We start from the raw sequence: 16,147 nt of genomic DNA on the forward strand, positions 1-16,147 counted from the left end.
GCCAAGCTAGCAGGCAAACTAAGAAGTGATCAGACAAATGAGTATTGCCAACTAGTACTTGCAAAGTTTGGATTCCAGGGAACACCCAGCAAGGATGGAGCTTCCACAGAGAGTACACAAGTCTGTGGCAGCAACTCCCCTGAAAGACACAATTTCCTCCTCTCTGTCTTAATCAATGGCTAACATTAAAAACATCTTTACTGGCAAAGTCCAGACCCTCATGTTCATAAAATGAATCAGTGAAATCTACCAGACAGAGGAATGTAAGTCACAGACAGCTAGCGTGAAGTACATGAAGACCACAGGCATCTGTCATTGCTGAAAGTTGCTACTGCCACGACAGAGCACAGACATGTCTATCTGGAGAAGACATATCATGCCAAATTTTTTTGGCCCAGGACCAAATACGTTTTATTTAATTGAATTGATACAGAGGCCATATCAGACTTCATACTGTGCCTTATTAGTCGGGTATTACACCGCGCAGGATCTAGCAGACATGCCAGGATTTAGGCTGAAACAACTGTAAAGCAAAACCCATTGGTTCAGCAGGTAAAGGTCAGTTACAAATGTCAGTGTGTCACGTCAGCATCACAGCCATGTAAGCACAGAAACTGCAGCACAACAGTCTTTCACTGTTTTGAAGAAATCGGCGTCATGGTTGTGCTGTCACTTGGAAGCCCAGAGCCTAGAAGGACTCTCAGCCTGGAAGAGAATGAAATTAACTGTGTGGTTTGACATTTCCCCGTATGTGTATGTTTGAAAGGACAACAGACCGCTAAGATAAATGATTAATTACAGTGCAATCACTTCAACATACATGAGATACATCTGCTCAAAGGTTTAATAACAAATAAGACAGGCTGTAACACAATGCAAGGGGGAAAAAACTACCTCATGCTTACAAACATGTCAACAGAGACCTTTGGATTCAAGCTGCTGGATAGGTTGAGTAGCTTGTTAGCAGACTAGTGCTTTGCTGCTGTTCAGTTAAAGAGACCCCCGTGACACACTTGGTGTAGTTAATGCGCACAGCAAGTCACAGCTAGAGGATCTAGTCCTGGAAGAGGTAGTGCAGGTGGGGATTAGAAACTGTCTTGGGAGCACTAAGCTGGGAAAGCAGCTGCACCATGAAATGCCAACAGTGGCTCACCAGGGTATCTGGGGCTGTGTCAGGAATGAGGGAAGTCACGCTCGGCAGCATCTCCCTCTAGTAGGAAGCTGGATGGACCATACTATTACTCTTTTCTGGCTTACCTGCTTAGGTTTCTTATCTGCGTAAAGCAGGGAAGACAGGTGAGAAGAACAAAACGTCCCGCTCTTGGGTTTTGTCCTCAGAGTAGGATCTGAGATCCCACACTTCATCCCACAGTGCCTGAAGAGACTGCTGCGGTCAATGGGATATTATGGCTCTAGTAGGAAAGGAAGAGACTGGAAAGGTTTCCAAAATCCACTATAACTCAGCACCTTAAGTCTCCCTCACCCTAACCCGATCAGCGTACTTCTGAACTAATGGAAGACCACAAAAGAACACTACAACCACCATCACACTAATTTGCTCTCTCCACCTCCCAAACTTCACACACATCTGCGTCCATCGCCATAAAAATCTTCCCCTTCAGCTGCCCTCCACCACATTTCCCCTTTCTCTATAACCCTCCACTCAGCTCCTGGGAAGATTTCCACTGTCATCTGCAGTACTGCTGTGCAAGTTACTGGGTCAGATCCACAGTCACCACTTGGCACGCCCCACCAACATCTGTACAGCAGGACATCTTCCTCGTGTTGAAGGCCCTGCACTATGCAGCCCCTCTGTGAGCTGCCTGTGTGTTCTAGACACCCCACAGGGTAGGAAACACTGCCCACCCAGAGCAAGCAGCACCACAACAAACCTAATGGACCCTGGTGAATACTTAAGACAAAGAAGCCAGAGGCTGAAATACGCCATCCTTGTTACTTGTGGAAACGGCAGTTTGTCCCCATTCATCAACTCCAGAATCCTTCTGGAAAACAAAAGAGGAAGAGCACTGAGTTACTGCAGCCCCATCTGCTTTACTACAAAGCAGCAGGGAAGCCCGCTCACTGCACTCCACTGGCTGCTGAGCCTTTTGTTAGTCAAGCAAAGCTCCAGAGTCATCAGTATGTACGTTTGTAGGATGCAATATACTGACCTTTCACCTATTTTATTGACATGCTGTCCTAAACTTACAAATAAGATAAAGGACAGATTTCAAGTGGAGTAGAATTTAAACAAAGGAGGTGATTCAATCACTTAATGAACCAACTGCTGCCAGATCCCCAGCTGGGGACTCAGGGTCTGGAGGGAATATTTAGTTCTTACAGACAGGCCAGGCAGGGGGCTTCCCACAACTGTATTTTCTACAGCCATATGTGTTTCACATCCTGCCTTTTTTTTTTTTTTTTTTTTCAGCAAGATGTCCAAGCAATATACTATGAAATACTACACATAAAACAGTTTGCATTTAACCATAGGTTAAACTGATGCATCGTGACACTGCCGTTGAGGGGCCATTATCCTCTAGTAATCATCTGTCATTCTTAATTATATGCCTGCAAGTTAAAAATGTAATATGTTGTGACAAAACTGTGCAATTGGAGAACCGCAAAGTAAGCAGATTGCCACCTTGGAACAACACTGGATGGGATGCTGGGTTTCAGAAAGCCATACTGGATTTTCTCCATGAGGAGAGAGTTCTTTACAGGTTAAAATGTTGGGGGTTTCAAACACCCTTGGATGGAAAGGTAGCTGAACAACCCCATCAAGACATCAGAAAACCAGTACTACTTTCAGTAGATTTCACTTTTTTGCAACTTATTACATCATTTATAAACATCATCAATGGTCCTACCATTAAATATTTTTCTGCGTGCTGGAAGATCTGAATGGAAGCATGTAAGAAAACATTTAACTTACCTCTGGAATAAATCTAAGAGGTATGTCTTTTGTTTAACCATCAAAGCAATTGTTCTCCTTACTTGGGAATCTACTATATTTTGTAGCAAAAAAGGTGAACTGTAGTTACATTGAATCTATTCTTCAACCAGACACTGACACGCTTACCAGTACCAGCCTATTATAATAATAAAAAGATGTTAAGAATGAAATAAAACACATCCTATTTTCCATTACCTCTAACCCAAAACACAATGTAAAAACACATATGAAATTTACTTACTCCTGAGCAAGACTACAGCAGTCAGACAGTAATAAGCAACAGTCAGGATAAGGTAGATAAGTTAGACCATGTCAGCATGAGAAAACCCTGTGTTATAAAAAGGTGCCGTTAACTCTCTAGGATTAGAAGAAGGAAACAGAAAATTCACATTTTTAGCATTCAAAATACTTGTGAACATTTAACTGAAAAAAATATGATAGGCACAGCACAGATACCCTGAAATGGCTAATGCCAAATCTCAAAGGATGTGATTCCTGCCCAGACTGTGATAAAAATAAGGAATCAACACCACAGATCATTTTAGAGGCCAAAGATTTAGCAAGATTCAATGAGAAAGCAAATATGTACAGGAATAAAGAACTCTGGAGCGTCAGGACCTGGAGCACACTCCTACCACCAGGAGCTTAGCTGGCTGTTCAAGGCCCGCTGGTTGCAGAAGGTATGAAGAAAACTTGAAGGATCTTCAACAGAGGCCCATCCTCAAACAGCTCTGTTGGGAGACCTCAATAAGGGCAACCCTCCTCTTCAAGCTGCTTTAAAGCTGAGGCTCTCACCCTGCTCTTTGCCTGAGCTGTGCCACAGCCATACAACCCACTGATCCAGACCCTGGCCAACTTCCCAGCTTGATTGCAGGCCTCGCCACTATGGACTTGCCTGGCAATCACTGATCCTGGCCACTATGTCCAGACCTGATCATGATCCTGACTCAATTTCCCAACTTGACTTCAGACCTACCCTATCACTGCAGATTTGCTTGGTGGTCTGGCCCCTGGGCTGAACCTGACTACCCTGACCAGCACCATCTGCCTCACCTGGGGTACAGTGGGACTGGTCCCTTCTGGTGAAGCCACTGCTTCTGCTGGCCTCCTTTCCCCGAGGGAACAGCTTTGCCTTTGCTGCAGTCTGACATAGAGTTACAACAGCTGAAGTTAGCAACAAGTATTTGCTGAGAAAAAAAACCCCAATGTTGGAGCTTTTTAAAAGCTCCTCATTTTTAGGGACCGGAATGCTGAAGGTTGCTTTGAAGTTATGCAGACTGCCACATCTACACTGCTGGCCCAGGTCTGCTGACGCTTCCTGTAATCGAGTGCTAGCTACTGTCAGATGTGATAGCAGAGTTAACAGTCACTCAGTCTAAAAACTGGGTCCATGGTAATATTGTTTCTCTCTTTGTCCTACAGGCTACATAGGAGCTCACAAATTAACACTAGAAGTTCTGCTGAGGTATATTTTCCTTAACATCTTTGTCACTGCTCATTAATTAGCACAGGATTAGCAGTTGTCATAACACACAAAGAAGAATATTGTGTTGGTCCAAACACCAAGCAGGCAATCATCAATTTTGACGGATCATAATAAAAAAAATAAGATCAAAGTATACAGTAAAGAATGAACTAAAGGCCCAGTTCCCTCCAATTCCACACGTAGATCTCAGCACAGATCAACACCAACCTCCTCTTGTAACTTACACACGCCACTTGTTAGATCCCAGTAGTCCTCCTTGCTGCCCCACTGTCTTGCCCTTCCAATAGCTCACTCGACAGGCACGCTGCTCTCCAGCTGTCCATCTACACTGTTCTCTGGAGCCTTCTGCCATACCCCCTGAGGCACTGACACGCTGCAGCCATAAAAGTCGAGGAGTTTAAATCTCAGCATCACCACCTCCAGCAGGCACACTTCACTCGGCTTGCAACTTGCCCTGCAGTCACAGCACACCTGCAGCCACACACAGAGCCTGCGTGCTGTGGCAGCAGGCAGCAAAGCACCCTGTCACCTAGAAACTCAGCACCAGGGCTTCTTTGAGTAGAGGGATAAATTCTGTCCCCCATTTAATCTAGTCCTTGCCCTATATTTCCACTAATATAGAAGTCTGAAGTATGGTATAACTGAATTATGCTTACTTATGAAAGTTAAACAAGAGTTAACAATCAGTAAAAAACCCCATAAGAATCTGTGTCAAAACAGAGGAAGCTGTACGTCCTTTAAGCACTCCAACATATTTGTTTTGAATAAAAGCATCCCACTGGTTTCGAAATACAAAAGCCCCAACAGCAGTTTTTCCCCTGTAGTGTTGCATCTTAGAAGGTATCATCGCCAGATATGAGAGACGGCTAAACCCCAGAACTCAACAGGAAAAGAGATTTGAGACACCACATATCACTTCCTTCTGCAGGCATGACTTTTCTATAGAAAATAAAAACCAAAAATTTTTATTGACTGTACTGTAGATACCTGTACAGAGTGTAAACTTTAATATTTCACCAGATACGTGAATAATTCTGGAGAAAGAGTTACCAAGCACCTTCATTTCAACAATTTTTTCATATTTACAGTAAGACATACCTGATTAAGTGTATGAATAAAATGAATTAAAAGTTATAACAAGTTATTTTTTTAAAAAAATCTTTGAAATGTTTATATGCTTTGTTATTTTAGGATAAATATACAATTAAAGAGGAAGATGTCACACAGTTAAGACTCAGAACTGACTCTGTTTAAAACTGTTATGTTGTGTCTGAAGAGGGAGTGAGGAAATGGGGATGTTAGCTTACTGCTCTGATCATGACATTGTGACAGGTGCTCTGGCGGAAGCCTCACAAGCCCTGTTCTGTTCCGCTGCTGCAGGCTGGCTTGCGGGTAAGCTTACTGCACAACACACAGTGTGGAAGCCAAACTTCACTCCCAGATTTGTACTGCTAATTTGACCTAAGAATATGCATTTTGATCTTCCCTCCCCGCTCCGAACTTACTGGTGATGATGAAAATGTCAGCTTTGATTTTCAGCACACCTTTCTGCTGTTACTGAACACTGGCACACAAATGGGGCATCACTACCTTTTTTCATTTAAGCAGCAAGACACAGGTGACCTTTCAGAAAATCAGATTTTTAACTGCCATGGTTTCTCATTATCTACAAAAAGGCATGGCATGGTTTGCCAAGAAAGATTGCTAGGAGAGAATTCAAAGACCACCTTCAGACTTATAGAACCAAACATAGAAATATTATTTTAAAAACTCTCAGGAAACAAATGTGACTCTGTATGTCTTTAAAACCAAACATCTCCAAATGAATCAACATCCATTCTTTGATGAACTATCAACAATTGAGATCTATATCTAAAGTTTGTTTAGTGGATTTTAGGAAACTACTGAAGAATCCACCTCAGACAGAAGAAAAATATCTTGGAATCTAACAAAAACTTCAAATACATCCACTAAGCAGTGATGATTATCTATAAAGGATCACATGAGCTAGGGTGAGAACTACTCTCACAGCACATAGATAAAGTACTTCTGTAATACAAGAGTCAAAAGCTGAGATTCAAGTTTTGGAAGTGGAAGGACTGGTAGTGGGAAGGAATGCAGTTCCACATTAAATCTGTGATATTACTGGGTGTTCCCATACACACCTTTGCATCCTGAGGACCCCCCGGTTGCTTCTCAGCTAGAGATATGGCCCAGCCACGTATATGATGAGCTAAACATGCCATTATGCAGATAACTGCTGCATACTCAGAGGTACAACCCAGTCTCAGGATCGGAGTCATGCCATCTTCTTTACTCTGTTTGCTATTCGTTACTTAAATTTTGCCAAGAGGCACATCCTCCTAGCCCAGCACAGCTGCAACTAAGGCTTCCACATTTACCTTTAAAAGCCAAGAGATAACATTACAAGGAACAAGATGCAGTTGGACCCAACCTGGGCAGCTCTGTCTTGCTTAACTGCTACAAAACAGTCATTGCCTGTGTGTGTGTCTGCATATACACAGTGTGGCTTTCTGTCAGCAGCACGGAGCACTTATCTTTAAGGCCTGATTGTGTCGATAGGAGTGAATTGTTTACAACATATTTCCAAAAGGTGTCTGCTGCTCTAAAGCTTATCTTAATGTTCAGTTTCTTTCTATACAATCCACTCCAACGGTGTTGTCAGGACAGCGGCAAGAACGGCCTCCTGGGGTAGCCAAGCAGAGGTGAGTACAACCTCCATTATTCACTGTACAGTAGTTATGTCCTGGGAAAGAACAGAGATGTAAAACAGTAAAGATAAATAAAAGCAAAACCACAATAAAACCCAAAACACATAAAACCAAAAGTAGTGCAGATTTCATGACTACCCTAGAGGAACAAGCCATAGCAAGATAGAGAGTACAGCAAAACTATGCTTTGGGGACATGAGAGTCATCATATCCCTTGTGTCGGCTTCTGATACTCACCTCAAAGAAAGATCAAGATATCGGGACAGAGCAGAAGCAGCAACATGAAAAACCTGGTCTGTTCCTGAAAAGCCCTTCATAAATTGGCCAAGTGGTCACAGACATTACAATGAAGAGACGGTGAGTGAGGAAATAGAGAAAGTGCAACATGTGGGGACAAAGTCCGAAACGCTACAGCACATCATCCCTGGATACCACCCACTACAAAAACAAGGAGGAATGAGCCATGAAAACCAAAAAATAGGGTGGGTGGGGAGGAGTGCATCAATATGGAAGGGTACAATGAAAGAGAAGGCAGTGCCAGAAGCAGTGGATCTGAGAAGAAAGGCATCTGTCCCAGAAAAATACTTGAAACAAACATACAATGAGAAAGAAATGACGCCAAGGTTTTGAATGTCATAAACATAAGCACACAGAGCAGACAGTGTTGTTTTGTTTTGCATTGACTGCCAAAATGGAACTGTGAATTAACTAGTAACAACAATGTAACTGATTTCTTAATTATGACACTACATGCATTTTTAAGCTCTGAACCAAGATTTCAATTAAATTAAATTAAATTATGTTTTTTACTATATATGTTGAATAATTTGAAGAGAAACTATCTTAGGAGTCTTTTAAGACTAAAGTAAAAAATGCAATTCCTATAATTCCAGTCACATTGTAATAATAATAAAAAAGTGAACTCTTCTCCTAAGAACAACATAACTGAACTGTGATATTGCTTCCCAAGGAACAAATTGTTTTTTCAAGGGTATCAACTTCCTGTCTTCTAAGCTTCACAAGGGGCTTTTCAATAATGTATCTGAAAAACTTAATATTCCACTGAGCAGAAAGACCAGCCCAGCTACTCTACCACCTGCTGTCTTCTGAACATTCCCTTCTTACAAACACTGGATCTCATTAAAGACATCTGGAAGACCATGGTATTTCTGTAGTTTAAACTTAAAAATGCGTAAATAAGGCCTTAGCCATGAATATAGCATTCAGTTTAGACAATGACAACATAGCAGCTTCTGCCGTGTCAGATCCTCATCTCGATCATACACTTGCCCTTTCATGAAGGACAGAACAGGCTCCTTCTTCCCTCTCTATTCTGGTTTCATACGGCAACCGTAAAAACTGCTTTTATGAAAATAAAAAAATGTAGGTGGCTTTTAATTTCTAGGTAAACAGAAATCTAAGCACTAACCAGTTATTTACTAACTTCCTAGATCAGTTGGCAGCCTGTCGATGGGAGCTGTTACTAAGTTCATTTATATGCTAAGGCATTGCACAGCTGTAAAAACTTGAGAATCAGCTGGATTACCTCCTGGGCACTGAGCAAAGGCTGTAGTGATTCCATAGAGACGGGAGCGCTTGTGAGGCTGGAAGTTATCCTTTTCTATTGAAATTGTGCGATCCACTGCTACAACAGCATCCCTGCCATATACAGAAGAGAATATACAGAAGTGAGATAAAGGTGGAAGTACAGAGGAAAACAAAACAAAACACATACACACAAAAAAAGAGGAGGGGGAAATCTCAAGTTGGTTTTTTTTGTTACAATTAGGAAGTGATGCCAGAAGCAAAATCCTCATTTTTCCCGGACAACTCAAAATACATCATAAACTTCATTCCAGGCAGCTAAGAAATTTAGCAGGGAGATACCTTTCTAATTTTGAAGGTACTTCTGACACAGAAAAATGTGCCTCTACAGGAAAGGTTCTATTAGTAGTATTGACACATTTTCCATATTCTGCCCCTCCGACATTTTCTGCCGTATAGCTGACATTGCAGCTATTATGCATAATGGTTATGGACAACATTGTATTTCAGGTGAAGCCTTATACCCAGAAAGAACACCAGCTAGTCATAAGCAATCTTTTCTTCCTAAACATAAAAGGGCAGTCAGCTGACAGACCTATAACACACTGTTTCCCATTTATACAAGCCTATTCCAGAACAGCATTTCCCAGCTATGAGGTTCTAGCTTGGAAATCCTTACACACATTAATAGCTCTTCCTGCGGCAATTGATGGAGTCATTTGTGTAAGAGTTTGCAGACAGAGCTCACACAACAACTTACATCAAGGTGCATGGACCGGATTCTTTTTTTACTGGAAAATATAGTAAACTCTAAAGTCTTGATCATATGTCAACGTTTTAGATCATTTGCAACAACGAAAGTGTCATCAAGACAGTAAAAATGTTTTTTTCTTATTTCTGGTAAAACACAGAGATAACATAGGGCATAGAAAGCCATGAGTGATAAATTTCTGCCCTTTACAATGCAGCAAGTACAGCCATAAGGGAAATGTGTTAGCTCCCACTCCTTTCCCAAAGACGTTCAGTGTTAAGAGCATTTTCTTAGAGGACAAATCACTATGCTGAAAATGAAAATTCAGTTAACCGGCAACATCAGTAGGTCAGCTCTACACATCCACTCCACCCTGCATCAGCTACTGCCAGAAAAGCAACAAAACAGGAATGTGTGTGAGAGATCAGACATGAGAAATGCAGTATATACTTCAGTTTCTACCAGGAAGAAGAAAAGATTAAAACACTCCATAATTTCTTTAGCAGATAACATACCTTCTCCAGTCTGTGTAGTATAAATTCTTCCCATAGCTTGTAACACTAAAAGGATACTGAATTCCTTCAACAATCTTTCGTCGACCAAGCTGATTAGGGTTCATGCATTCCAGCCTCTTGGTACCTGGGTGTAGTGAAACAATTAAGCCTTTGAACCAGAGCAAGAGAGCTCTCTTGAAGGATGAAGGACAACCGTAAGCATGCAAGCATGAAAAGAGTAAACTTCCTGGAAATCTTTCAGTATGCTGCTTAGCCAAAGCCCTCCTTCATGTCACATCTCTGCATGTGCCAAAGACTGGACGGAAAAGTACTTTGGTACTAATGCTAATCAGCACACCATCTAACTTACAGGAACACAGATGTCCAGTGCAGCCATGGCCATTCCTCACAAGCTGAGATTCCTGCTACAAATATCAGCACCCTCAGGCTAGTGTGGAAGCTGACAGGTCTCCTCCATCCTGGAGGGATACTTCAGCCTTCCACCTCCTCTGGAAGGCATTTTTGCAAAGTTAGTTTGGTGAGCGTATTCCCAAAATGCTTGCTGGGTTGGGCCATGAAGGCAAGACTGCTGGAAGAACATCTAACTTGTAGAATGCTAACAGGGTGTAAAAGGTCTAGCTCTAGCTGCAAAGCTACTACATGTTGGGCACACTGCTAGTGAATGTAAACATTTGTAGGTTTCTCTGAAGTAGTGGGTTTCAAAATTAAGGAAAAAGGAAAAGAGACAAATGTGAGAACAAGAGACGAATAGAGAAAAAAATAAGAGGATAGCACAAGGAGATATATCTGAAGCCTGGAGAAAGTGTCTTACAGTGGAAAAGAGAGCTTGATCTTTTTAGTTTATCAAAAACTTGAAAGGTGACTTGAAGTGTAAAAGCACCTTCACAGGAAGAGGTCTCTGGCAGAGTCTAGAGAGAAAGACAGTAAGACACACACACACACAAAGTTTAAATGAGAATTAAAAGCATGCTTTTTTTTTTTCAATTTTTCTTTTTTCTTCCACCCTCTGCCAAACTAACAATGGATCGAATAGCAGAATCTTCATCTCTTGATCTTTAAATCTACTATGAATTGCTTTTTCAAGACTTGCTTCAGTCAAATTAAGCTGGACTTTCCCTAAGGTTACAGGTCTTATAACAATAGTGCCAGGATGACATTCTGTGGGCCAGATTAGACAGAGCTGTGGTTTTTTTCTGGTCTCTCACTTTTTTCTTCTACAAGAAGAAATTCTTCTACAAGAAAACTCACAATTTCTTCTACAAAGGACTAAGCACTGCCTGAAGGATAGCCACATAGAAGACACACAGACATAAACCTGTTGCATCCCTAGAAATTTTTGTGATCAGAATAGATATCTTTCAGCTTGCACACAGCCTCATGTGAATGCTATAGCAGTAGTAACAATGAATAAATTGAGAGATTGTTAAAGCAAAAAAGAAAAGCATGAAATCTAAGATGCAGCCCAAAGAGTTATAAAAATTAATTGGCTGTGCATAATTTCAGGATTGAACATACTTATTCTATCTATTAATCTACTATAACGAAGAAAGATTTTAGGACCTCTTTACCTGCATCTACCCAGCACAACATTGAGGAATAAGGATCAAATGTCAGCCCATTTGGTAACCCAAGATCATCTTTAACAAGAATTCTTCTGTTTGTGCCATCCATGTATGAGGTTTCAATTTTAGGAGCTTCTCTGTTCCAGTCAGTCCAGTACAAGTTTCTTAAGAGAAAGAAAAAGGCAAGAATTAAAACAGTGACTGATCTCAAAGGATCATTTTATTAAGAAAAATGCTAAGGACACAAAAGTAACACACACACCCCTGCCAAATCATTGAAATAAATAAAAAAGGCTGCATTGCACTTCAATATAGAAACAATGAAAGTACAATAAAGATGTAGCAAATGCTATACTTCCATTAAAAACAAAAAGAGCAAGCACACATGAGAAGAAATGCTTTCTCTACATCGTTTAGGTTCTGTGCAAGATGCCAGGCAAAGAGACCTTTATTTCAGCATTCTGAGGACCATTCAAAATGTCTACAGTTCTTCTCCTCACTACCCATCATGTCTGCTCAGGCTAAGCAGCAGTAGCATTTGACGTACATTTGTGAGATTCATTCAAAATTGTGTTTTTCTTTTCAGTGTACCACGTAAGCAACATATAACAGAATCAGAGTAGTTTATGGTCAAGGGAGAACCCCTGATTCACTGTCGCTTTATTATTAATGGCCATTCGTTAGTGGTAGTTTCTCTTGGATTCATTTTCTGTGGCTGAGAGTTTACACGGCTCTTCAAAAGGCAAGCACCTTTGTTGTTTACTCCTTAACACACACACACACAATCTACTTGGAGACACAAGTCTGTGCTGCTTGACCTGAACCCAGAGGCCTACTCCATCAGCGGGGCTCTGCATCGAACAGAGGTCTCTCCTCAGTCTGGTTACACCTGTGCCTCTCCCATTCTCTCACACCACGAAGCACCTTTGGTTTTCCTTATTATGCTGTAACTTGATGCGCATCCATCCATGTGTTTTCAGCCCACTATTATGTGACTGTTACATAAAAGTTCATTTTACGTTAAAGGAATTAGAGAAGTCAATACCATTACTTTTTCATTTGATTTTGTATCACTTAAATTGTCATGGATCACATGCATTCTTTCTCAGTACAAACCTCACCTGCAAACATCTGGCATGAGGATGCATCTTCCAAAAAACTCCCTAAGCAAGACAGTACTTCTGTTCATAAATTAATTCTCCCTAACAGCATTCCAAATGCCTATTATATCAATTATATCTAGAGGTTCCCAGCAATTCAAGACTGAAAAGAAAGCCTCTCTGCTTCTGAGTATTTTGACTGAAATGTCTTTCCTCAGCAGTAGCCACGCTACAGGAAGTTGCACCAGGACAAAAGCAGGCAAGTTCAGACATTAATCAATAGACATGTGGTACTACCATGGACTCTGTAGTAGTTTTAATTTTCCCTGTATTTCTTCCAGTATTCAGAGAGGAAAAATGTCAACAGATCAAAGGCTACATAAAAGTATATATACACTTTCATTTTTGCAGGCTGAAACCATAACTTGAAAGCATATACACTTTTCTACTGACACTCTGCTAGGCTATTTCTGTGACTGCAGCTTACAAGCTCAATTTTTTAAAGTAGGTAGTTAGCTGCATCTTCAAATAGAAGCCTAATAGGACCTTCTCAGGCAACTGAATGAAGTGAAAGTGATGACAGAAGACACACCATGGGAGTTGTCAAAGAAGGCAACGCTGTACAGGAGGAAGGGCTGTCATGATGGAAACGAAAATGTAAGATTGCTTACTCTAGTATTTTAGATCAGTAATCTTGTGAAAAAAAAAGCTTTTTTTAGGTAAAGGCAATGCTTGTCATCCTGCAAACAAACTGAAAGTAAGGTAAAAATAAGTATTTGACAAGCCTCTCCACAAAATATCACAGTATTATCTAGCGAGCATTTTAGAAATCTTATTTCCAGCATACCACTCAGACACAAGTAGACTGTTTCATTTGTGTTTGTTGGTTTAGGAACAGGTAGTCCTATTATTGTCTACAGACAGCCTAAAAACATGGCCTCGGTGCATACGGTCGTGTTAAATAAATAAACAGAAACAAGCTTTGTACATATGCCTTGACAACATATCCATACCCTCTCACAGGATCTGCAACGATTGCTCTGGGGTTCACCAGGCCAGTGTCAAAAAGGATGCGACGCTGGCGCCCATCCAGCCTAGCCACTTCTATTCTATCCAGTTGAGAGTCAGTCCAGAAGATGTTGCGACCTAGATGATCTACAGCTATCCCTTCAGGGCTTCCCAAGTCTGCAAGAGAACAGAAAAAAACCACGTGCCTAGGAGTTATGTTTAATCCCAATACACAATGTCAGCCTCATAAGCATAACTCTTAACTGAGATAAGTTTTCTTCAGTTTTCTGGCTGTGCTCCAACAAAAGCTACTTCATGTCAGCTGGAAGAGGAATACACATTTTGCCTTATAAAGTTTAAATACACAAAACTTTCATAAATACATAGAAAGACAAATTCTGTGAGGAGCCAACCTATCACGCATGTAAACTTTCCCTGGGGAGAAGACACAGAAAAAAGAGTAGCAGAGAAATAAACAGTAGAGATTATCAGAAACTTATTCTACCCTCCTTACCAGGCCAAGATCTAGAATAGACTTAGTAATTCTCAATATTCCCCTTTCTTTGTGCTGGCATATGTGGCACCCCTCTAAAAAAACTGGATTTATGCCAATTTTAGCCAATGCAATACTTAAAGATAATCAAGCTCCAAAGCACTAGAGATAAACGATATTAGCTAACTGATGGAATTCAGATCCAGTTCTTTGTTTTTGCAGAGCAATCCTTTTTGGAACTTGTTTTAGTACTGTATGTGCACAGTTTCTTGGACAGTTACTTGTTCCAACAGCAACAGGAAATAGCACATAATGACCTTACTGCTTTAGCATTAGTAAGTTCCAACTCAGATGAAGGATGCAGAATAAATATATAGCACTCCAACATTTAATTCAGCCACTGTAAAAAAAACTGCTCTATACTTTTCAAAGTTCGTACATCCATCCAGAAAGAGCAGGCAGGCTGTGTGGGATGTCACAAAGCCAAAGACAGATACAAATCAGTTTTAGTCCAATTTCAGTTCCAAAAGAAAAGATTGTACGTAGTCACTCCCAAAAAGAGGTGAAGTGACCCTTCATACAAGCCAGCTGTTGAAAAAAACACCTCTCAAATGCAGATGCACAGGTCATGTAAATATCCAGGAATGACAGAACGTGGCCCATAAGCCTTCTATTAATTCACAAGTTTATTTACTGACAGCCATTAAACAAACATTACGTGACACAAACAACCCTTCTGGAGAAAAACCATATGGTCCAGAACAGTGCGTAAAGCTGTCTAAAATTTGCTACTGTGACTTTGCTATGAGTAATAGTTGCATAACAGCTTAAATACCTCTGCTCTTTCACACAGGTGGATTACACTTGCCACACTCAACCTGGACACATGACATTCTGGATGTATATTCATTGCTGAAGAGAACAAATAAGATGTATGTCACTGCTTCTGACTCACAGCTCATACATGGCGGGGGCCAAGAAATGAAACGTTACCTTCTTGTTCCTCCCAAGAGCACTTGGGTGTACTTTAACTTAGTTGCACTGATTTCACATTACTACTTGCATTTCTCCAAATCCTTCTGCAGAGCTAAACCTGTCATCTGCAAGAAACCACCTGACATATACTTCAGACCCTCAAATGTTCCTAATTCTTTCCTTGCTAATGACAGAGGCTGCTGAGAGCAGACGTTTTGAGGTGATGGTGGTGACAATCCCCAGCCTCTAGAATCAGATCACTGACTAAATGGTGGTAGAGGAGCTCCCAGCCTGTTTTAGGAAACAGAAGAAGGCAGCAGATCTTATGCCTGCTACCTTCTGCTGTTCTGTTCTGATTCCCAGAATCCGCTGTTCCCCGACTAGTTTCCTTGCTTCAGTTCCCTTGTACCAGTTATACACCAGGAGATTTAAAGAAGTCTAAAGTAAATGTTTTTCCTGTCCGGTTGACAGTGAGGCATAAAAAACTATCCCCCATGGAGGGATAAGGAAATATATAGGCTTCATGCATCACCGGTCTTTCCAGAAGCACGAATGTCTTCCTGCTATATTGTCACCAGGCCTGATACAGTCACGGGCTCTGTCCCTGGGGACAGGCTTGCACAGGCATGTGCGGCTGATAGGACTTAAGCAACTACAACAAAGAGGAAAGCTTTCCTTCCTGACCTGCCTCCCCAGCTGCAGAACTCAGAAAGCCTCCACAGGCTATACAGCTGCAGGGATAGATGAGAACTGGATGGGGCTCCACAATAAAACGTGTTTCTGCAAAGCAACGCAACTTGGATCACAAGAGCTTCAACAAACAAAAGAAGTAGTGCATTCCACAAAAATACATGTGAACTGAAGAAAGCAGCTGCAGCTCACAGGAGGAAAAAGGCAAAGATCAAATCAGAACAAAGAATTCTCATGAGTCTTCTGGGAAGAAGGCATATTCCTATCTCCTGAAATTGTAAAGTTTCTGTTTTGACCAAAATAGAAGACATCCATTCAAATACTGAATATTCAA

The 16,147-nt window shown here is 41.1% G+C and overlaps 1 protein-coding gene across 1 annotated transcript in view; it reads right to left on the minus strand.

The window, feature by feature from the left end:
• Positions 1-5,377: 5,377 nt before the first annotated feature.
• Positions 5,378-16,147, minus strand: part of NID1 (nidogen 1) — a 46,852-nt gene continuing 36,082 nt past the window's right edge. Inside the window, exons 16-20 of the mRNA XM_056343997.1 lie at positions 13,661-13,832; positions 11,554-11,711; positions 9,986-10,109; positions 8,721-8,833; positions 5,378-7,209 (exon numbers count right to left, since the gene is read on the minus strand). Of these exons, the coding sequence (XP_056199972.1) occupies positions 7,088-7,209; positions 8,721-8,833; positions 9,986-10,109; positions 11,554-11,711; positions 13,661-13,832 (689 nt within the window). The 3' untranslated portion in view covers positions 5,378-7,087. The remainder of the gene's footprint in view (positions 7,210-8,720; positions 8,834-9,985; positions 10,110-11,553; positions 11,712-13,660; positions 13,833-16,147) is intronic.

Source organism: Falco biarmicus, chromosome 6 (genome assembly GCF_023638135.1).
Source record: "Falco biarmicus isolate bFalBia1 chromosome 6, bFalBia1.pri, whole genome shotgun sequence".
NCBI lineage: Eukaryota > Metazoa > Chordata > Aves > Falconiformes > Falconidae > Falco > Falco biarmicus.